Source organism: Mixophyes fleayi, chromosome 5, assembly GCF_038048845.1.
Source record: "Mixophyes fleayi isolate aMixFle1 chromosome 5, aMixFle1.hap1, whole genome shotgun sequence".
Taxonomy (NCBI): Eukaryota; Metazoa; Chordata; class Amphibia; order Anura; family Limnodynastidae; genus Mixophyes; species Mixophyes fleayi.
In genome coordinates, this window is record NC_134406.1 from 205,270,704 (window position 1) to 205,294,179 (window position 23,476).

Sequence of the window (23,476 nt, forward strand, 5' to 3'; positions counted from 1 at the left end):
TGAGCACCAGAACTAGATCATGGAGCAATGGAAGAAGGTGGTATGATGAATCACATTTTCTTTTATACTATGTGGACGGCCAGGTGTGTGTGCATCGTCTAACTGAGGAAGAGATAGCACCAGGATGCACTACGGGAAGAAGGAAAGACAGCGGAGGCAGTGTGATGCTTTGGGCAATGTTCTGCTGGAGAACCTTGAGCCCTGGCATTGTTCTGGATGTTAGTTTGACACCTACCTAAACTTTGTTGCAGACCACTTCATGACAACAGTATTCCGATGGCAGTGGCCTCTTTCAGCAGGATAATGCACCCTGCCACACTGAAAAAACTGTTAATGAATGGTTTGGGTAACATAACAAAGAGGTCAAAGTGCTGAGTTGCCCTCCAAATTCCCCAGATCTCAATCTAATCAAGCACTTGTCAGATGCGCTGGAAAAACAAGTCCATGGAGGCCCCACATTGCACCTTACAGTGCTTAAATGATCTGCTGCTAAAGTATTGGTGGCAGATACCACAGGACACCTTCAGAGGTCTTGTGGTGTCCATGTCTCAATGGGTCAGGACTGTTTTTGTGGCACAAGGGAGACCTACACAATATTAGGCAGGTGGTTATAATGTTTTGGCTGATCAGTGTAAATACAGCCCATTCATAAATTAAGCAAATATTATCCCAGATTGCATAGAGCATTATACAAATGCTGATCAGATACATCTATCCAACAAGTGTCAACAGTAAGCAGAAGTTCATACCCCAAGGCTGTGATAACTGCCCATTAGTATGTGAAACAGGAATTGGGAATTCACTATAAAAATAATGTGGCACAGGAGCGCCTGTTTTTATCTGAAAGCACTGGTGCAGAAGTCTTTGCTTTTGCATATATTTGCCATTTCTTTACAATCTAGCTTTAAATATTGCAAGTTTTATTTGACAACAGTAAAGCTTCCAGATTACATTATTGTCATAGTGACTATCTCCAGTCAGGATTTTCTTCAAAAGTCAGATATTATTTATACAACTAGAAATAGTAAATAAATCTCATCATTCAAAATAATACCTGAGATTTTGGTCGTAAATTGACTTGTAATAGGGGGGCCAAAGCCCTTGGCTGTGCTGGCCCTTATTGCAAATGAGTAGGTTGTCCCAGGATACAATCCAAAAAACAGGTAATGTGTTTCATTTCCTTGCTTTATAATCCGGCCACTTTGATTGGATAAATCTATTTCAGGGTCAAAAGAGCTGACTGCCTTGTAGGAGATCTGTGAAAAGAAGCAAGAAGAATTAGTGGAAAGTCAATGCAAAGGCTTGTGTTGGCAGAGTCAGATTACATCTTTATCCGGTAAACCTCTCTGATGTATGCACCGTCAGACATTTTATGATAACAGATCATATTCCTCTAGACTCTTCAAGACCTGAATCCAATGAAGGAACTCAGCCAAAACTGTTATGAGCTATTACTTTTATGGATACAAGGACTTAGCTCCAGATGGATTACTAATGTAAAAGATGGTTTCTGGCTTAACGTAATACCTTCAAGTTGTTTTCCTTTACACTCCAAATGTATAGACTGCATTCTGCTCTGTCCTTTAATAATTAGATTGCCTTAAAAGATTATGTTATCATAATGACAGATACAATTTTCCTTGAAAAGCGCACAGATTCGAATTACTCTCAAAATATATTAGAATAGGTGTAGTGAGCAGCGACAGAGACAGCTAACATTCAGTGATGGTGCTTGCAGAGCCCTGTGAGATAAACTACTGAGATTTCAATGAAAGCCAAAATGCTAAAATAATATTAGGTTTTATTTATAAAACAAGTAGGACACTAGTCATAACCCACAGCAACCAATTATAATAGCGTCATTAATTCACACTTGCCAACTCTCCCAGAATGTCCGGGAGACTCCCGAAATTCGGGTCGGTCTCACGAACTCCCGGGAGAGCTGGCAAATGTCCCGCATCCCGCTACTGCCACCACTAAATGAATACATTTTGGCCCTGCCCCCGCGGCAAAACGCCATTTCTGTCGCGAGGGGCGGGGCCAAAATAAAGTTTTTTGGCCGCGTCCCCCCGCCCTCCAGTCACGCCCCTCTCCCGAAAAGAGCTTCGCAAAAGTAGGTAAGTATGCATTAATTTGACTACATCAGATTGCTAAAGTCTGATCCCTGATTGGTTGCAGCACATCATTGCACATCAGCCAGTAGTTCTATTTTCTCCCACCCTCATACAATGGACATTATACTAAAACCTTCACCTGTAGCACAAGTATTATGCTAATAAAGCTAAATACTAATTCATCCAATACCTGTTCTTCTTATATTCACAGACATATACCTTCCAAGGTTAACCGTTCAACTTAGTAAACAATTATCTGCTTTTCTATTTATCATTTGCTTTTCAATTGCAGTATTCCTGTGTTAAGTTGAATAACTACTGTTAACACTGTATTTCTTTTATATCATTTTCTCAATTCAACCCAGATTGCTATAGCTAGATATTGTCTAGTGTATCTAGTGTAACTAGCTTTATTTTTATTTTCAAATTAATATACATATATATATTTTGGTGTGTGTGAGTTAGTTAGCTCATACTTGCCTACTCTCCCGGAAGGCTCCCTAATTTCAGGGAAGAGATGGCAATCTTCCCAGATCCTAAAAAATGCCACAATTCACAGCGTTGAATATCAGGGGGTGGGGCTTAATTGCGTCATTAAGCCCCGCCCTTCGCTATTTATCGCCATGAATTTAGGCATTTCATAGTGGGGGCGTGACTATGGTGACGCAAATAAGTCACTACGTCCCCTCCTACCCGTGTCATGTGACCTCAGACTTTGTGACAGAGTGGAACAAACATTCGCTGTTTTTCATTCAGAAAAAAGTTAGAAGAGCATTAATTGTGTATTTGGTGAGTGCAGAGCAACAATGTTTTTTTGTTTATACAATGTGAATAGAATGAGGAGACATAGTACAGTAATAATGTTTCTGTAGTAATAACAGTGATGCCCCTGTGTTTGAATCAACCAATCTGTAGTCCATCCACCTAATTACTGTTACCTAAGAGCATACTTGCCTACTTTTCAAACTCCTCCTCCGGGAGATCCCAAAAGAGCAGTCATGTGACAGGGATAGGAGGGGGCGTGGAGTAGCCATTGCATCACCGTAACTAAGCCCCCAGCAGGGAAATGCCAAAATTCACGGCATGTCAGCAGGGGGCGCTTCTATCACTTCCAGGAGGTTACCTACTCCTCCAGGATTCTGAGAGTACTCTCCGAAATTCGGGAGCCTCCTGGAAATTTCGGGAGAGTAGGAAAATATACCTAAGTGAGTGCAAATTTATAATAAAAGCAGCAGCTATTAAACAGCCCCACAGTAATACAAGATAAGACTACTCTCATAAGCAATATTAGTTTTCCCGACATTAAGGCACACACACTACATTAAAGACAGATTTACATAAGTGTAAACATACTTTTTATTTCAGGTATCTTTTTTGAGTCAGAAATACACTAGGTTTTATATAAATTTGTTTCCAAAAGTGGTTTCATTTGTGTTTTAATGTACCAGTGTATAGTTTGTTTATCATGTGTTTCAGACCAATAAACAAACTGTACTCATTAAACCCATGTGACACCTGGACCAAGCACTTACCTGTTCAGGGAAGCTGGGCCTAGGGAGTAGAAAAATAGCTGAGGGAGAAGCTGCTAGCTAGGGGCAGTTCAAGGCGTCATCAGGGGCTGCAAACTACACTTCCCAGTGACTGATGTCAACGCCCGCCAGAAGTAAGGAGTTTGGCACCAGGAAAGGGCAAGTTATTGTTATCTGATGTTCTTTGTCTTCAACATGTATGCTGTTCATTGCATTGACATTACTAATTGTCATGTAAAGTGGTTATCTTCATGTTAATTTTCAGTACCAAATTCATATTTTTAATTTGTATGCAACTTATATTCTACCACAAACCACTTTAAATTATTTTCTATTTGAAATACATTGATTTATTGGCCTTCCAGTTGCCAGGGCAATTAATAAACAGGCTAGTCCTTTTTTACCTGGTGTGTATGCATGATTAATTAGCAGTCATTATCTTGTGAGTCAGCCAGGAGGTGCAAGTCAAAATAAACAAGTAAATGCCTCTACACAAGGATAGGTTTAAAACGTATCAAAATATGTATGAAAATACACTGTAAGCATATAATCATGAGGTGGGTCATAGTAAAATAAATAGTTTAAAGAAACAGTTTGTGTCCCCCAAAAACGTGCTCATAGTCTGGGCTAGTAGCACTAATGTCGGGGGGGGGTTTGGGGGGGTGAACAGTGTGAGGTCCCCCTGATAAAACCACACCAGCTCTAGACTATGACAGGCTGTCAGTAATAACCAATAGAACGTTTTTATTCTGCTTATTCTGAGTCCGAGGAAGGTGCTCAGATTATTTATTAGCAGCCAATCAGATTCTAGTTATCATTTATTTAGTACATTCTACAAAATTACAGCTAGAAACTGATTGGTTGCTATTGAGCCAGTGGTGTAACAAGGCTGTCCGGAAGCTGCCTGCTGTATCACTTTGTATTATTATTAGAATTGTTTCTTCTTATTTTTTTTTGCCACTCGGCGCAGGGGAGGGAAATGGCGCTGGGGGTGTCGTTTAAATGAATTGGTGGTCAGTAGAAAGCAACAGGCAGCCAATAGTGAGGCTGCCTGTTGCTGAATAGGGTCCCACAATACTGTGCACTCAGACAGGAAGTATTCACTGCCTGTGACAGCCAGATCACATGATCTCAGGGGGAATGAATCCTCCACCCCTGTGATCGCATCCTGGTGCCTGGCTGTCACGGTGACAGCCAGGCTGAAGACAGATCCAGGAGTAGGTCGGCCCATGGGAGTGAAGGTTTGGGCAGACAGGGTGAGAGAGGGCACAGGGCAGCCCGGTCATGCCAGGCGGTGGCCAGTCGGGGGCGCCGGTCTATGTCTTTTGGATCTGTGTCAGTGGCTTCTCTTCCAGGTGGTACTTTTGGTAGAGGTCAAATTTCCAGGTCGGTGTCCCGTGAGCGGCAGGCCTCGGCTGAGGCAGAGAAGGAAGATGACGGAACTTTCAGTGATGGTCGAATTTCCAGGTCCGTACCTCCGGAGCGGCAGGCCTCGGTTGGGGCTGAGATGGAAAGTCAGTGGGGAGGCTCAGAAGGCGGCTCTGTGCGGCAAGGTGAGATGAATGTATATGATATATATGATGAGCAACCTTTGTGGTCTGGTAGCAATAGTTCTAGCATGTCATCTTCAGAATCACAAGGTAGTCCCCAACGGTTAGTGAAACGCTTGCATAAACATTTTGTTCCTCGCCAGTTCGAGCGCGCTGAGGTGGGCAGGAATGGGCAGTTCAGGGGTTCCAGGCTTACAGGAGATGAAATAGTGCGCTGCGCGAGCACAGGCATATTTCAGGGGGTCAGGAAGTCAGTCAGGAGTAAGATCGATAGGGGGCGGTTTGTCGATACGTTTGTCGTGTCCCAGCAGGGCAAGAAATCGGTGTCAGCGGCGATGGCCCGGGGAGGCGGGGCAAAGCCAGTTACAAGTCCTATAAGAACTGGCTGTCAGGCGCATATCTGTTTGCCGCCTGTTACTTAGAGACACGCCCTGGGGAATGGATGGACATGTTAAAATATCTGCACATTGTGCACGAGATGTACGTGTCCTCCTGCCCTGGGGTTTGGCTGTCTATGAGGAGGTGTTTAAGGAGAAATATGATGGGCACGCCAGCCTGATGCTCGGGTATAAGGATGTGAAAAAATGTCTGAAAGTGTCCCCGGACGGTTGGGGGGTAGGGGCTGCGGCCTCAACGTCGCAGCGGCAGCCAAGGCGAATGAGGGGTAACGCGCCCTTTCTCAGCAAGGGCCGCTGCTACCTCTTCCACCGGTCAAGTTGCCCTCACGGGCAGGGATGTAGATTTACTCACGCATGCATTAAGTGTGGGGGAGGTTACAAGCAGGATAAAAGAGGTGGCGCAAGTAGCCAGCCTAGCAGTGGCGCTGGGGAAGGCAGGATTGCTGATTAATTTGGTCAGCCTGAGCCGATGGCTTAGTCACTATCCGCGTAGGTAAGAGGCAGAGTTTTTGAGAGAAGGTTTTATTTATGGGTTTTGGTTTCCTATCGTGGGCCCGGTTCAGTCGGATACAGGGGGGAATTTGAAATCGGACAGTTTGCTCCCAGAGATGTTGTTAGCGAAAGTCCATAGAGAAGTGGTGCTGGGGCGCATGAGTGGACTTTTTCGGAACCTGCCGTACCGGGACTTGGTGGTGTCCTCAGTAGGGGTGGTTCCTAAGAAGGTGGCGGGGGAAATTTCGACTCATTAAGCACCTCTCATTTCCCCAAGGTTTTTCGATGAACGACGCGATCCCAGAGAAATTTTGTAGGGTTACGTACCAGTCCTTTGAGCCAGTCCTTGACATTGTACGGGGATTTGGCGAAGGGGCATTGCTGGGGAATTTTGACGTTGAATCGGCTTTTTGTTTGTTGCCTCTTCATTCGGATTCTTTTCCTTTTATGGGTTTCAAGTTGGAGGAGGGATATTATGTAGATAGATGCCTCCCTATGGGATGCGCAGTGTCCTGTGCATTCTTCAAATGCTTCAGTGTGTTTTTACACTGGTGTATCTGCGCGGGCATGGGCCATCAAGGAGTCGCCCACTATTTGGATGATTTCTTGTTGGTAGGGCCCAGGGTGACGAGACTTGCAAGGATATGCTGTTTGTGGTTAGGGCTCTATTCTATTCTCTTGGTATGCCAGTTGCGGGGGAGAAAACCGAAGGCCCCACCACCCGGCTATCGTACCTTGGGATTGAGATAGATACTGTCCGGGGCCTCTGTTGTTTACCGCTTTACAAAGTGGATAAGCTGCGGGGAGCAATAAGGGAGGCGTTAGGGCAGGGAGGTGACATTGCGGCAGGCTCAGGCATTGTTGCGGCGTTTCAATTTCGCCTGCCGGGTGATACCCATGGGACGGGTATTTTGTCGGACGCTTGAGAGGGCGACGGCTGGGAGCAGGCGTCCACATAGTCAAATCTCACTCTTGGAGGAAATCCGTGAGGATTTGGCGGTATGGGACCTGTTCCTTCAGGAGTTTAATGGCGTGCGGTTGTGGCCTGGTCCTGCTGTGTCCATTCCAGAGCTGGAGCTCTTTACGGACACGTCTGGGTTGGTAGGTTTCAGGGCATATTTTGCCGTGGAGTGGTGTGCTGCCCCATGGCCCGAGGAGTGGGTGATGTCCGGCTGGACGGCTAATTTGACACTCCTTGAGGTTTTCCCAGTAATTGTTGCGGTGGAGCATTGGTCAGGCAGTTTGGTTGGGAAGCAAATAGTCTTCTGGTGCGACAACCTTGGGGTAGTGCAGGCGATCAATAGGCAAAGGGGCCCTTGCGTAGGTTGTTCGGCGCTGTCTTGCCTGCGACATATGCTTTCAAGGTCGGCATGTGCCTGGAGTGGAGAATGAGTTGGAGGATGCGTTGTCCAGGGGGCACATGGAAAGGTTTAGAGTTTTGGCTCCTGGGGCATCCCTAACGGTTTTACCCTGTTCCCCTTACGGCATGGCAGATTGTCAAGCAGACATAGAGTGGCTTGCCGAATATTCCCTGGCCCCTCCGACTCGGAAAAGTATCAAGCTGCTTGGACTGAGTGGTGCGCACTCCGAAGCCAAGGCCTTGGTGGTGAGGAAGGTGGGGACAAGCGCAAGCTTGCTTTTGTCTGGGCAAGTTATCAATCAGGCAGGTCTAGAGCGTTTATGGCAGGGATATCGTTTTTTGCTAGGATGAAGGGTGAGACAGACTATACGAAAAGTTTTTTGATTTCCAGATCAGAGGCGGCCTATTAGTGACTCTTTGCTGGGCAGTCTGCTGGCCGCTATCCTGGGTGTAGCTCGGGACAGCTACGAGGTTGCTTTGTTTTGCGCGGCCTTTGTTATGCTATACTTTGGCGCTCTGCGGGTGAGCGAGCTAGTCACTTCCTCTAGGTCTTCCCCCTATCAGGTATGCTTGGGCAGCACGTAGTAATATCTAGCAGCTTGGTGTGTTGTAAGGTGAGAAAATCTAAATCTGATCAGTTGGGGCTGGGGCACTGGATTACAATGGTTCCAAGGGTTGGTTGCTCTGTATGCCCTATTGTGATAATAAGTCAATTTGCTTTCCTGAGACCGAGTGGGGCTCTCCCTTGGTTGGTGCATGGCGATGGTTCTCCTCTCACCAGGTACCAATTTTCGGTGGTGTTTAAACACACTCTGACGGCCGTGGGTCTGGATTGTTCTCAGTTTGGCACACATTCATTCCACATTGGGGCTGCTACATCTGCTGCGGTTGCGGGGGCGTCAGAGCCTGCCATAAAGGAGCTAGGCAGATGGAAAACTGATGTTTATAAACGTTATGTTCGACCCTCTCTTCTTTCTTGACTTTTCTGCTCTCCTGAACCTAATCTGCTGTGGATTCACAGGGTTTCGGCTGCTCATGCTTTTGGAAGCAGGGCGCAAAGGGATTTGTCAATTTTTTTCCTTAAAAGTAGGGCCTGATTGGCACTTGGCACCACAAGGTTTATGGTTTACCTTCGCTTGTGTTTCGGCTCCCCTCTTTGTTGCCATCTTCTACTTGTGAGAATGTGTACTTCTTGTGTGGTGGACTGCTGATTCGCCTGGCATGGATGTGCATCATAAAGTCTATGGGCCATTCTGGTTCTTTTGCTGGTTTGCTTTTCTTTTTCCATTCTAGCTGCTGGAAATGCTTTTTGGTATGATGCTAACGTTTATGTTTGTTTTTCACTGCCTCTTACAGACCACAAGACCCCGCAGCTGATCTGGATGTTAGGACACTCATATGTGCATTAGGCTGCGTTGCATTTGGCAGCAGGGGATACATCAGCCATTCCGGGGTCGGTGGTTAAGTGGATTGGTCAGAGGGGTTTAAGGTGGACAGGTTTTAGGAAGCTTTTGGTTGGCGAGATTGCAAACGTGGTGTGCCTCATGTGTTGGTCGTTCATCTTGGTGGAAATGACTTGGGTATTGGTATGTCGTTGGATCTGATTTTCACAATTCAGTCCGAGTTGGCTTGGGTACGTGCCTCGTGGCCTGACCTTATTATATGAGCATCCGTTTATCTGTTTTCAGAATCCGGGTCTTTATCGGTCTAATGGTGTACATTTGAATGAGGCATGTGTTTGTTTATAGGGGATGCTTATAGGGGCATAGCGGAAGTTTTGTAGGTGTGGTGGCAGGCCTTTGCTCTTAAGGTTCTGGGCGTGGCCGGAAATTGCAGTACAGTCGACAGCCAGTGGTAAGGGCACATTATGGTAGCGGGCACACTTAACCCACCTTTCTTCAATGGAATGGACTATTAGTCTCGGTCCAAGTACCTCCCGAGCGGGTTGTCTTGTGGTTGCTACCGTTAGCCTAGAAAGGGGGAGGGTTCTGTAGTGCTCGGGGCTGTGGCCCCATTGAGGTAGATATGTGCACCTTGGGGTGTGTGGTTGTCCCCCGTTTGGGGATGTCCATGGTAAATGCTGGGGCATCCTGGTTTGCCTGGTGGAGGTCGACTCTGCTCTCTTTCTCCACTACCATACCTTACAATAAATTTCCTTTGCTTTCGCCACATTTAGGTTGTCTGTGTTTTATTTATGGTAGTTAAATGGTAAGAGTATAAGGTAAGGAAAGGTTATCAGCCGTTAAGCATTTTAATGGTTTCCTACAACAATTCAGCTGTTTTGACAACCACAGAAATGTAAAACTCTTCAGTTTACCCTTTACTATAACATATTTGTGTATAATTTCTTGGTTCCACTAAAATAAACTTATTCATTCTATTAGAAAATCTCATATTTGAATACATATATTATCAGTTAAGGCAAAATGAGAAAGAAACCATCAACTTTTCAAACTTAGCAGCTCATTGCCAATTATTTTTATGAGTGATATTTGCATCTTATCTTTTGTGCATATAATTGGTGCATCATTAGATATGGAACTATCAAAACAAATCAATCTGTTCCTGTTAGCGTCCTTTTAATTACCAGACATTGGTGAAATGAAGCTGGGTGACTGGTGCAAACAGTTACAGCATAAACAAACTATTGTTACGCCTTTTACCAGTCCAAAAAATTCTCATTTTAGAAGCAGTGTTTCAGAAGTTTGCACTGAAAATTCGGGTGCATTTTTTCAGGACAATTACATGTATGCTAAGGGACAAAATAAATAAATATTTCAGTAATCTTTTGTTCTTTTTCCAACTGTCAAAAAACTGACAACTCTGACTTGGCAAAAGCGTCTGTGACTTAAGAGTTCCACCAATTGTCAGGAGCTTGATTGACAGGGGAAAAGAACATTTTTTTCCGCATCTGCTTCTTCACACACTTTTCTAGCTCTTTATATAAACCTCTGGTGTCGGCACACAATTCAAGCAATGTCTTATTTATTAAACTCAGATGTCCTCTATTTATAGAGTGCTATCCTTATGATCTATATGTTTAGATTCACTCATTATGATGAAAGGATCTTTACGTTCCTGACAGCTCAATTTAGAAAAAAACTAAGTAAATGATTAAGTTTTGTGCAGTTCTGTTCTTTAGTTTGTGATCATTCCTGCATTACAATGCCAGTCTATCTATATAAAAGCAGGAAAACAACAGCTAGTTGGGTTAGATGAGGGGCCTTACTCATGATTACAGCGTGACAGTTTAGACTGTTCAGTTCTTTGTCATCCGCCTGCCTATGTGCTCAGGTAAAGGTCTCTTATTAGGCAGGGAAGGTTTTTATTTTAGAAACCCTATCAGTATATAATTGTGCAGAATTTGCATTCCAATACATGGCAGCTTACTTTTTAAATTACACCTGCTTGTTACTCTTATAATAGGCTTCATGCAAAGAAACACAAGCTAAATGCACTGAAAGTGACCATTGTGCTATTTTTACTTTATTGTCCCTGAACAATCCACAGAAATCTACCTTCTTATCATTCATGTGTTCGACTGGCACGGCTTCACATTAGCATACAAGACAAGGATATAAACGAACCTACTCTACAGTTGTGAGTTACAATTATGTTTTCTATAAAAAGTACTGATTTATGCAAGCAGCTGAGAAGAGCATTCTATATCCTATGCAATACATGATCATTGTATTTGATTAGAATTTGTATGTTTTTTATTCTATTACTTTATATTTCAAACTGTGCAAAACTAAGGGATCTATTTATCCATTGGAGAAAAGCCCTAGATCCGTCAGGAGCTTTTGTTGGAAGTAGGTCTTTTCTTTATCTATCAAAGCCCCTCATCCGATGATGATACCCCTTGCAAAAACATGGGAAAGCATATTCATCATGGAAAGGACAAATACCGCTGCTGTCTTCCGATTGGAAACGCCATTTCAGGTTGGCATTAGCTTTAATATTAAAATAAAGCATTTTTTTTTTAATGTTTTTTTTATGGAAAGTTTTAAATATTTTTTTGTTGAATCTGGGACTGGAAGCTGAAGTACGGGCTTCTGGTACTGTGTGGAGTTTGTATGTTCTCCCTGTGTTTGCGTGGGTTTCCTCCGGGGGCTCCGGTTTTCTCCCACACTCCGAAAACATACTAGTAGGTTAATTGGCTGCTATCAAAATTGACCCTATTCTCTGTCTGTATGTGTGTGTGGGTGTTGGAGAATTTAGACTGATGTGAGTGAGTTCTCTGTACAGCGCTGCGGAATCAGTGGCGCTATATAAATAAATGGTGATGATGATCTGGGACAGACTAGGGGGCCCGGACAGACCTCTCCGTCTGCCCGGGCCCCTCACAGCAGTACTGGACGTACCGCCCTGATGGTGGCCCTGGCCACACATGTGCTATGCGAATGGTCAGTTTGGTAGTATCGGATCAATTTAGCCCAACATTTCTACATATATAGGCTGCAAACGTTCAGATCTGAAAAAATCATGGTCAGAAGTGACTGAATACATAAAATAATCTGGTTAACCAATAACCACATCTCTGTATGTTATGAGTAGCAGAGCAAAAGGAATAAATGATGATGATGATTAATCCATAAGACCTGAACAATTTAGGTCATGCAGTGTGTGACCAACTAATCAGAATATTGTTCTCCAGCAAATCTGTGGGCAGATTTTTACATTTTAGTTTTGTTTAAATTTCTCTAAAACACATGTTTGTCTAGTATTCCTGCTCCTATCTAATCCCTGTCCAACTCTTTACACCATTATGCCCTCCAATCTCCTACATTGTTGCTAGTTTTGTTTTTGGTTCACACACTTCAAGCTTCTTGGATAGCCTCTATAAAATTATACCGCAAGGTTGTCAAATTGCCAGCAGCCTACCATGGCATCTTTGTGAATTCCTCCAGCTCTCTGAATGTCCTTACTGCATGACATTTGCAATAGTGGATATGAACATGATATTTGTACAATAATGAAGCTAGTGAGCATGTGATGAAATATATATGGTCCACCCCATGGAACACTTGGGCAACAATTCATTAATAAAAATATTCAAATTAAAAAAATGAATACTTGCTTTTCTCTGGACTTTTTATAGCCTGAGTTACAGAAAATAGAAGTCACTAGAGCATATACTATTGTGGCTTACCATTGAACGAATGATTTGCTAAAGACATACAAATTTAGTAGATTTTGTTTCAATTAGTACACTATACTAAAAACAAAACTACAACAAAATAATTGTGCCTTATATTGATTAAAATGAAACATGCTTCACCGAGACATATAACATTACAACATAAATAAAAGTCACTTACATCATACAACGTAATTATGCCATATGTTTGAGCAGGTTCCCTCCACTGTAGAAAGATCTTCTCCTCGAATGTGCTGCTTTGGATTGACTCTAAAGGTACAGCACCCGGAACTAGCATATAAAGAAACAACGTGCAATACTGTCAACCATAATGTTGCAGTTTAGTATAATGCACATGAATCCTGCATGAGATATACATATCTGTACATATTGTCATGACCTGTCATGGGGAAGATCATTAGCAAGACACTCCTCTTCCCCCCTCCCTCCTTCCTTCCCTCCCTCCCTCCATAGATAAGGTCCCCCTCCCTCCACAGATAAGGTCCCCCACTTCCCCCCTCCCTCCCTCTCTCCACTTATCTTATCTTTGTACTTATCTTGTACTTATCTTTTTAGCAACTGTCCTGCTAAATTAACACTTTTTGGAAGTTATGGACATTGTCTCTCATTGAAATAGTGATTTTAATGGTGGCCACACATGTGTTAATGTTGGTGGTCAGTTTGGTAGTATGGGACCAATTTAGCCCAACATTTGTACATACATAGGCTGCAAATGTTCAGACCTGCACATATCATGATCAAATGTGATTGAGTACACACAATAATCTGGTTAAACGATGACCACATCTCTGTATGTTATGAGTAGCATTAGCAGTACTTATTCACCGCTACAATTACACTTATCCATTTAATAGAAAAGTAGTAGTACATGATTTATGTGGGAGGGAGGGGTAGTGATACAATTGCACATAATCCCCCTAATATGTATGTATCTCCTCTATATTCAATTTCTATAGAGGGTAATAATAAAAGAGGACAATTATAATGTTCCTAGATTACAGCTAAAGGGATCTGAATTGTTAATGAAGATACATTCACACAGATATGCTCTCATTACAGACTATATGATATCTAGCAACTCTGCCCCCTTTACGATAAACATGAATAAGTACTCAACTCTTGTGATATAATGGCCATAAAACCAATGGTACGGATATATTACATCCACATAGTGTGAATGTATCTTCATTAACAATTGACTGCAACTTTAATTCACTTTAAATCACTTTATTTCACAGTCACATCATTACTTCACAATTAACTTTTTTTTATATATTTTGCTACCATCTTCGGAAATCAGGATTCATGAATATTTTAATGAGAACAAATAAAGATTAATTCATTTTATCATACGGAACATCCTAGAGTGCCTCAACAATACACATTCTTTTCTCTTTCTATTTCACATTATAGACTTTTTTTTTTTTTGTTAAAAAAAAAAAGCACTAAACTGCTTTCATTTGGCCTCTTGTTTTCTTTCTTTTTAAATGCATTTCTCCTCTTCACTGGGGGGGACTTTAGCTCCTCCCCAAGGTTCTCAGCTGAGCCCATTATTATTAGTTTTACTAAAACCGCCTATTGCACAGACTTAGAGTGCAGATCAGCGTTGGGTCTCTCCTTAACAGAGAAGACCTCGTCACTGGTGGGGCGCTTTCTAACTTGGCCAGTCTAGAACTGAGAATATCTGCATTAATTTGAGTTGCAGTGCACAGGTGGGTTAGACCATGAACATAATAACCAAGAGGAAACATATGAATGTAGAAGTACCCTGGGAAGGTCAAACAGAGACAATGGGGCTTATTTATGAAAGTAAAAAGTGTGTTCAATCTCCGAAAACGTCAGTTAACCTCAAAATTCTTATTTACTATCACTGCATCGCAGCAGATATCATAGATATCTACCTTGCAGTACATACAGCTCATAGTTTTTTGGGGCCAAGAGGGGGGAGTGCAGAATAGGGAGTATGCAGTTTGATGGAGGATAGCATTGATTGTCAAAAAAGTAATTTCTTGAAGTACAACATTAAACATTAAGGGTCTGATTCATTAAGAAGAACAAGGCAATAAAAGGAGTAAATTTGATCCTGAACAAACCATGGGCCTGATTCATTAAGGATCTTATCTTAAGAAACTGGACAAAACCATGTTACAATGCAAGAGGTTCAAATTAGTATTCCGTTTTGCACATAAGTTAAATACTGACTGTTTTTTCATGTAGCACACAAATACTTGATAGCTTATTTGTACACTGAAATTTAAAGTTGATATTTGTGTGCTACATGAAAAAAAAGTCAGTATTTAACTTATGTGCAAAACAGAATACTAATTTGCACCCCTTGCATTGGTTTTGTCCAGGAGACTTAAATAAGAAACTTCTTAATTTAAGATCCTTAATGAATCAGGCCCCTTGTTACAATGCAGGGGTGCAAATTAGTTTACTACTTTGCACATAAGTTAAATACTGGCTGTTTTTTTCATGTAGCACACAAATACTTGATTGTTTTATTTTTACACTGAAATTTAAAGTTGATCTAGGACATGACCTACCTCAACTATAAATCTCTCCCCACATTTTAAATTTACCTCCCCCTCCAATACAACATGGTTTTGCTCAGGTGCAAAATTACTCCATTTTTTTGCTTTGCTCTCCTCAATGACTCATCACAGCACATTAAATACACTTATGGTGATAAATTCTCATTTGTCCTCATTTTGTTTATTAAAACACATATGTGTGTCTGAGCATACAGTAGATTTTAGGAAAAAATATATTATATTATGATCAATTTGTTTTAAGTATTAAAAATAAGTTTAGTTGCTAATGAAGTTAACCACTGGGATAGATCTTACCGTCCTCATCAGTCTGCACTACAAGTTCCTGACTTTCCTTCCTGCCCTCCGGGTTCATGAGCACAAGTTTGACACTGACGTTGGTGAAAGGTGTAAGACTTGTGATTGTGTGCTGGGGGTGTGTACTCTCTGCATCCCAGCTCACTTCTTCTCTTACTTGCTCCTGTCCTCCAACCTGGTATCTGTAGAGAATGGTCAGGTTGTATCTGTGGCAACGTGTAACATTATATCCAAACGGTTCCCAGCGAATGGTTATTTGCCTGGCTTTTATTTCCACCACTTGCAGTTTCCGTGGACCATGCATGGGATCTATTTAGAAAGAATATTATTAACAATTTAGTGCTATGATGTAATACTATTAAATGCATCTTCAAATGAAACAATAAACAGAGGAAAAGTTTACATATTTACCAGCGATCCAATAAAACTGTCTGATACATGACATGTACCCCAGTGGAAGCACACTTATCATGTTACTATTGTTATTAGAGCAAAAGGCAGATGTGGATTCATTGGTACAAAAAGTGGCAACGTTGGCTTAGTGTCTTCTTTACCAGATAGTTCCTAGAGCATAAAGGTTTGGTTATGTCTTATGTTCTTCCTGAGCATAGTCAGACTCACATTATCAAGGTTCTATATTATGTCTCAGTGATGTAATAATATCCAAGGTTCCAGACTCCACCCACTTAGTTACCCATCTCTTTACCAGACAGTTCCTAGAACATAAAGGTTTGCTTATGCATTATATTCTTCCTAAGCATAGTCAGTCTCATAATATCAAGGCTCCAGATTACCAATAATGTCTCAGTGATGCAATAATATCCAAGGTTCTAGGCTCCAACCACTTAGTTAACCCTTTCTTTACTATGAATTTAATAGATGTTAAAAGTTTGCATTATGTTCTTATTGAACATAGCCAGCCTCACAATATCAAGGTTCCATATTAGGTTTCAGTGATGCAATACTATCCAAGGATCTAGGCTCCAACCACTTAGTTAACCCTTTCTTTATTAGACAGTTACTATACCATGAAGTTTTGCATTATGTCCTTCCTGAGCACAGCCAGCCTCACAATATCAAGTTTCCAGATTACCAATAATGTTTCAGTGATGCAATAATGTCCAAAGTTCTAGGCTCCGGCCACTTATTTAACCCTTTCATTTCCTGAACAAAGGAAACAGGGGCTGCTTCACAAGGAAATGTACTTTACATGCGACACCTTACTATATGTGCCAGCAAAATGTAAACAAAACAATGATTATAAACTCGTAACGACTATGCCGTACACAGATGTTCAGAAGGGCCAAATTGAACACATTGTATGATATTCTTTGTAATAATAATGCAGGTCTTTCAAGATATATTTGAGCACAGGCAATGTTTTGTATTTCTCAGGTGACGTTAATAATTTGCAAATTATTAGAACAAATGGTAAAGTAATAGAGTAGCTGTAACGTCTTGGATGTTAAAAAGTAGTCTATACATGATGTTCCTCTATAAAAAATAATATAGCCCTGCTCCTAACTGTATGCGGTGTTATAACTCTATGCTGTAAGTAACGTTGTAGAAAAAATAAGAAGTTTCTTAAGAGAAAGTGAACTTTCTACTAAAATGTTTTTGCCACACATCACTGTTATATGAGGTATATATTTCTATTTTTTATTACTTTAGTTATAGGTTACAAAGCTGTTTTTACTGTGCCCCAGTTTACTTGATAAACTAGCAGTGTCTCCCATGGAATTATCTCCATTTATGATAGGCCCCATTGGCATGAATCATGAGGTGAACTGACACACTCTAGGTCCACTGATTCATGATAAGAGAGCCAGATTTCTTCCCTGCAGAGTGCAATGTTTGTCATGCCTGAAGTTTAGGCAGGTAATGCCTATCAATTCCCCTGACTATGCCTGAAGCGTTCGACATACACCAGTGCTCTTCTCCTGCCAGCTTAAGCTGGGTATCAAGCAGTGAAGCCTGACAGGTGCAGTTCTGACCTCAGGGAGTAGCAGGCCCATATTTAGCCTGTGGCACTTCTGAATCCTATTTAATCAGTGATCCTAGCTTCTTCTCTGTTTGCTATATAGCACAGGAACTGACTGATAGAATCAATTTCCATTGCTGGTACAATTCATAGTTCATTTAAACTGTAGCTTCTTTTACAACTGTGGCTCTTTTTTTCCCCTGAAACTCAATTTCTGCATCTCTGAGACATTTAAGACGTAATTTGAGGATACTGCCAATGATAATCAAAACCTGGCTTAGGAATAAAAGATATTGCTGCAGGGGCTCCATTCGTATTTGGTTTGTGTACTATCGCTGTGCAGGAATATAAATATGCCTACTAGGGACATTTTGCTTTTTTTGCTTTCCTTTTGTACTGGAAATCTTTAATTCAGTTCCAAAACGCAGATTTAACGACAGATAATGGGATGTTGCCATCTCTCCAACATTGACCAAATTGACTTTCTTCTTCTTGAAACAAACCTGGCCAGTCATCATTCTGGAGTAAAAAAAAAACCACTACAGTCTAATGTCTTTAACTTCTGCACAGCAAGGCTTTGTTAGAGGGGTTTCAATTAAGCTGCTAGGGGTGCCTGGATTCACCTAAGGGAGGACAGTTAGATTGGGTTGCAGAGGACAAGCTGTGGGTAGGCTTTGTATAGGGTACATCAATGGCAGGCAAAACCAATTAACTAAGACCAGGACCCTATCTGTGTGAAGTTTGTATATAATTCACGTGTTTATGTAATAATTTTCCTCTTTGGGTACTACGTTTTTCTCCCACACTCAACAAACATACTGGTAGGTTAATTGGCTGCAGACAAAAAATGGACCCTAGTGTGTGTGTGTGTGTGTGTGTGTGTGTGTGTGTGTGTCTGTGTGTGATAGGGAAGTTGGACTGTCAGTTCCAAGGCAGTGACTGAGGTAAATTATTAAATATTCACTGTACAGCACTGCATAATATGATCGCACTATATATACAATAAATAAAGAACCATAAATAAATAAATACCATCTTTGACATTGACAGCCCCTCTGGCACACAAACCTGTTTCTCTCTTTATCCTTTCTACTAACCACATTAGGGGGTAAATGTATCAATATGCGGGTTCTTCAACACCCGCGTGTTCAGCCTCTTCCGCGATTAAATTTCAAGCGGCGCTGCATTGTAAAGGGAAGTTAACCCTTTACAATGCAGCGCCGCTTGAAATGTAATCGCGGAAGAGGCTGAACACACGGGTGTTGAAGAACCCGCAAATTGATACATTTACCCCTAGGAGTCCAGCAATTCTAAGAGTCCTGATCTAGTCTGCATTCAGTCCCATCAAGCCCTATAACTAGGCTCATTGACCAAGATGGTAGCAGTGCCACTGCAGAGACTTTTGCTAATATCATGAAGCCAGATTGCTACTTATTTAAAACTTGGAATCCAGTGTTTGAGTAAACTATGTCCTGATATCCTGGACCTGATTCATAAAGGAAAGTAAGGCAAAAAAAGGAGTAAATGTTCTCCAGGATAAGTTACTCATTTTTTTGCTTTCCTTTTCTTAATAAATCAGGCCCCCTGAGTCTAAGTTCAGTCTACTTTCATTCCAGTTTCAGTTTTATTTCAGTTATACACTCTTACAACAATACTCCTTGACTTGTGACGCAGAACGAAGCTTGGCTTGCCGACATCGCTACTTAAAATAGCAAGCGTGGCTGTTTTCATCCACAATATACCAGATACCGAAGTGCAATAGTATTGTATGAGCAGGCCTGGATTTACATTTTTTATCCCCATAGGCCACTTTTTGTATTTCATGATCCTAACCAGAAAAATTAAATAATGAAATTAATTCACCCCACAGGTAAATGTTTACAAAGTGGAAATAATATATTGAAACAAATAATAATAAACATGCATGAATGTGTCTATGGCCGTTTCTCTAGTCTTGGTGGCACTATATAAATAAAAAATATTAATAATATGTTTCTACAACTTAAGGCATATGTATTATATCTAGATAAATCTAGATTTCAAGTAGTCTTTTCTTCCCTCAACTCAGGTTTAGATACATTTTTCCAGAAACAAAACTAAATATACAAAAAGAAAAACAATCTCCCAGAACTCTCCAACACAATCACAGCTGCCCTGTCCAACAGAAGAATTCTAACTAGATCAACAATGCAGAGTAACAGAAAATGGTAGAAAACTATCATATAATTTCATAAAGAATAATGTCCATTGTCCAATATTTTTTAAATATTATTTAATGTCCAATGATGAAATATCCTCTTCTTCTCATTTTTAGACTGAAGATGTCAATTACCACATAAAATACACAGAATAATAACACAATAGTGAAGTAGATAACAGACTTGCAATATTAAATAGTCATGCTATTAGGTGTTCTCTCACCATGTGACTGCTATAACCTCACACCCTAAGTGTATATAACATGTTTCTTTTTCATGCAGTGGTGTAATTTCCTCCTTTCACCCCTAATGGTATTTATCACCTTGATAGAGATCTCAGAGGGGATTGAAATACTTCCACTGAAACTCAGAATACAGCGCTTAACACATTTTCAGTTTACTACCAGATGTTTAACGGTGAACGTCAGGTACATAGAAGTCATTGGGTAGACAGGCACATAGCTGTCTGAAACTGGCAATGCTGATAAGTCAATGGTTAGGGGAATGTAGAGTAATTTCTTAGCATAAAAGGATAATGCAGTCGATATGAATTAAACTACTAGCCATACTATGCAGACTTGCAATATTAAATAGTCATGCTATTAGGTGTTCTCTCACCATGTGACTGCTATAACCTCACACCCTAAGTGTATATAACATGTTTCTTTTTCATGCAGTGGTGTAATTTCCTCCTTTCACCCCTAATGGTATTTATCACCTTGATAGAGATCTCAGAGGGGATTGAAACGCATTGGTTAGAGAGGAGGAGATGATCATTTGAATGTACATCATAGTTGCCTACTCTCCCAGAATGTCCGGGAGACTCACGAAATTTTGGGAGAGCAGGGCAATCTCCCGATTCCTAATCGCCACAATAGTAAAGGGACGGGGCTTAGGACGTAAGTCGTGCATCATCGTGGCCCCGCCCCCCTGCTATAATTGGCCAGACACAGTCATTGATGTTTGGGAGGCAGGGGCAAATGATGTGACCCATCGGACCCCACCCCCAACACGCCTACCTCCCCCTGATCTTCTGAAGCAGTACTTGCCAATGTTGGCAAGTATGATGTACATCTGCAAGTTGGTTTTCAGAAGGGACAGAGCTGCTGAAGAGATCTATGAATGTCAGGGTGTCAGGTTATAGCAGTCACATGCTACTTACTTGCATAACTATTTTATTTTGAAAGTGTGTGACCTACTTCAATATTTGTGATATTTTACATTGGTTTTTTATGTGGTAATTGACATCTTGAGTCTGAAAATTTGAAGAAATCAACATTTCATCATTGGACATTGAATAATATTTGTAAAGTATTGGACAATGGACATTATTCTACATAAAATTATATGACAGGTTGTAGCGCCTAGATTTTTACCATTTTTTGTTAACAAAACTAAAAATGTTCATCACATTCTACAATTTTTAATACCAGTGTTCCACCCCCCTCTCTGCAATGGTAGAATTATACAGTAATGTTCCTCTGTACATTGATGAAACACCTGCAAGTCACATTTATTAACTTTTTTTTTATATAGAGCTTACATATTACACAACACTTTATACTCATAGGGGGGAATTCAAATGACGGGTAACGTGGATTTCTGTTTGTGGCTCTCAGAGCTGCGAGCAAAAATCTGTGTTGAAATTACCAAACTGACGGTAATAATGCGTATTATTACCTTAGTTACGGTACACGGGCCTCGTTACTTGGTCAACTGAATTCCCCCAGACTGTAGTACGTGCCTTAGAAAGTAGATCTACAGTTTGTTAAATGATCTGGGGTATTATTACAGCCCTTTAAGAAACCCCACAGATAATACATTTTAAGCAATTTTATTACTTCTTCACAGGTACAACCAGAAACAAATATAAATGATATAAAACAAAACAACTGCTTACTAGAAAAAAAATGAAACTCCTGCTAAAATGACATACCTCTCTGTGCTACAATCACGTTATAATAACCCCTTTTATTTTCAAATCTACTTAGACATCAACTTGCAGCAGAGAAATGTTACTTGCTACAACTGCACATTAGGTTTGCATTCCTTGACAGGGTAATTCTAGAGAAGTCTGAAGACAGACAAGCAAGTGCATAAGTAATTTTATGCTTTTTTTTCTATGGAGCAAGCATGTTTCTTGCTGATAAATGAAAAGTGGAGGAGTGCAAAGATACATTTTAATTTCACCTGTCCGCTAGCAACAGTTTCTTTAAATCGCACTCCAAATGCCATTGGCATATATGCAAATCAATATTAGCAAAATAGGGTTTTCGAAATTTCTTTCACCATCTATATGAAATACTTCCACTGAAACTCAGAATACAGCGCTTAACACATTTTCAGTTTACTACCAGATGTTTAACGGTGAACGTCAGGTACATAGAAGTCATTGGGTAGACAGGCACATAGCTGTCTGAAACTGGCAATGCTGATAAGTCAATGGTTAGGGGAATGTAGAGTAATTTCTTAGCATAAAAGGATAACACAGCCATTATGAATTAAACTAATAGCCATACTATGCAATATAAGTTGTACTTAATTGTGGTAAAAGTGAGTACGGCTGCCATTTTTTTGGAAGTCATAATCACTGCAAGGTGTAGGTATTGCGCTGCACTATATTCTGGTTTTTTTTTTATCAGAACAAACAACTCTTTTAAAAAGTTAGTCATATTTTCCTGGAATCCACTCCCCTCATCGGTCAACCAAAAAGAAGTATGGATGGGTTCACTTACTAAACAGTTTTTATATCGCAAAAGGTTTTGTGACATTTTGCTTTTACAGAGAAACGGAGTTCCATGTAAATGGTTACTTTGCAAGTTTGAAAGGCTTTGGGGAATACTCAAACAGAATGACTTTGGCAGGGAAAGACTGGGAATAGCAAAATATTTTTATCATTTTCATTTAATTTTAACTTCACACTTCTTTTCAAAGTACAAATTAATGACCAACTCACCAATGTATTGGCTCTTACAAAACATTGTCAACTTGGTAATTAATTAGTGAAATCAGAGGAGTGAAAATAATTAGATTCAATATACAAAGTGTGGTCAGACCAGGGAAGTGTTGCTGTATTTAAAGTTGGACTAGGCACTTGAAGTTAATACACCCTAAATTAGTAATGATGTTTTCATGTGTTCAGGCTTTTCTATTCAGTAGTTCATCCATTTTTATATTCACTGGCAAAACAAGTGGTTTCTAAAAACCTTGTTGTATACATTCACTACTACCACAAAAACTACATAAAAACAACAAGATAAAGCAGAAAAAGAAAAGCTTAAGGGAGGATTTACTTAAATGCCACCCAAAATATTAGAAACTGGGCCTGATGCGCAACTTAGGAATAGCTCACATTTGGCCTAGACCCTTTACCACGCTCAAGTCCTGTCAGTGTGGTAGATCATGGCCGAGGCTACATCAGAGATTACTGCCTTTATATACCCACACATCTGATGAGGGAGATGCGAGCTTGAGGAGAAGTGGGTAGCTGCCAGTAAATCTCTTATTTGTGTCCTGAACACCATTGTTTGGCAAGAAATCAATGACTAACAGTGTGCTCCCTCCATGTAAGAGAGAGCAGCGCTTGTTAGTGATGCCACGGAGCTATTTATTTTAAGTGAGCTGCTGCACAGGAGGAAGAAAGGCGTGGGGGCCTTGAGAACAGCAAGAGAACAGTCCCCTTCGCTTATGCGATACCCATGAGAGCCTGTATGGCACTAGTAGGGGCCTTGGGGGCACAGTGATGGCATGTAAGGATGAGATGGGGAGTGACTGCATGAGCCAGTACACTGTCAGTGCATGGCATGGGAAGAAGTAGAGTGATGACATATGAAGACACAGTAAC

The 23,476-nt window shown here is 41.0% G+C and overlaps 1 protein-coding gene across 13 annotated transcripts in view; it reads right to left on the reverse strand.

Moving 5' to 3' along the window:
- The window catches only part of PTPRM (protein tyrosine phosphatase receptor type M), a 609,439-nt gene that overhangs the window by 290,337 nt on the left and 295,626 nt on the right, over positions 1 to 23,476 (reverse strand). For all 13 annotated transcript variants that reach the window (XM_075213321.1, XM_075213318.1, XM_075213315.1 and 10 more), the window contains exons 8-10: positions 15,454 to 15,762; positions 12,765 to 12,874; positions 1,055 to 1,256 (exon numbers count right to left, since the gene is read on the reverse strand). In XM_075213321.1, the coding sequence (XP_075069422.1) occupies positions 1,055 to 1,256; positions 12,765 to 12,874; positions 15,454 to 15,762 (621 nt within the window). The remainder of the gene's footprint in view (positions 1 to 1,054; positions 1,257 to 12,764; positions 12,875 to 15,453; positions 15,763 to 23,476) is intronic.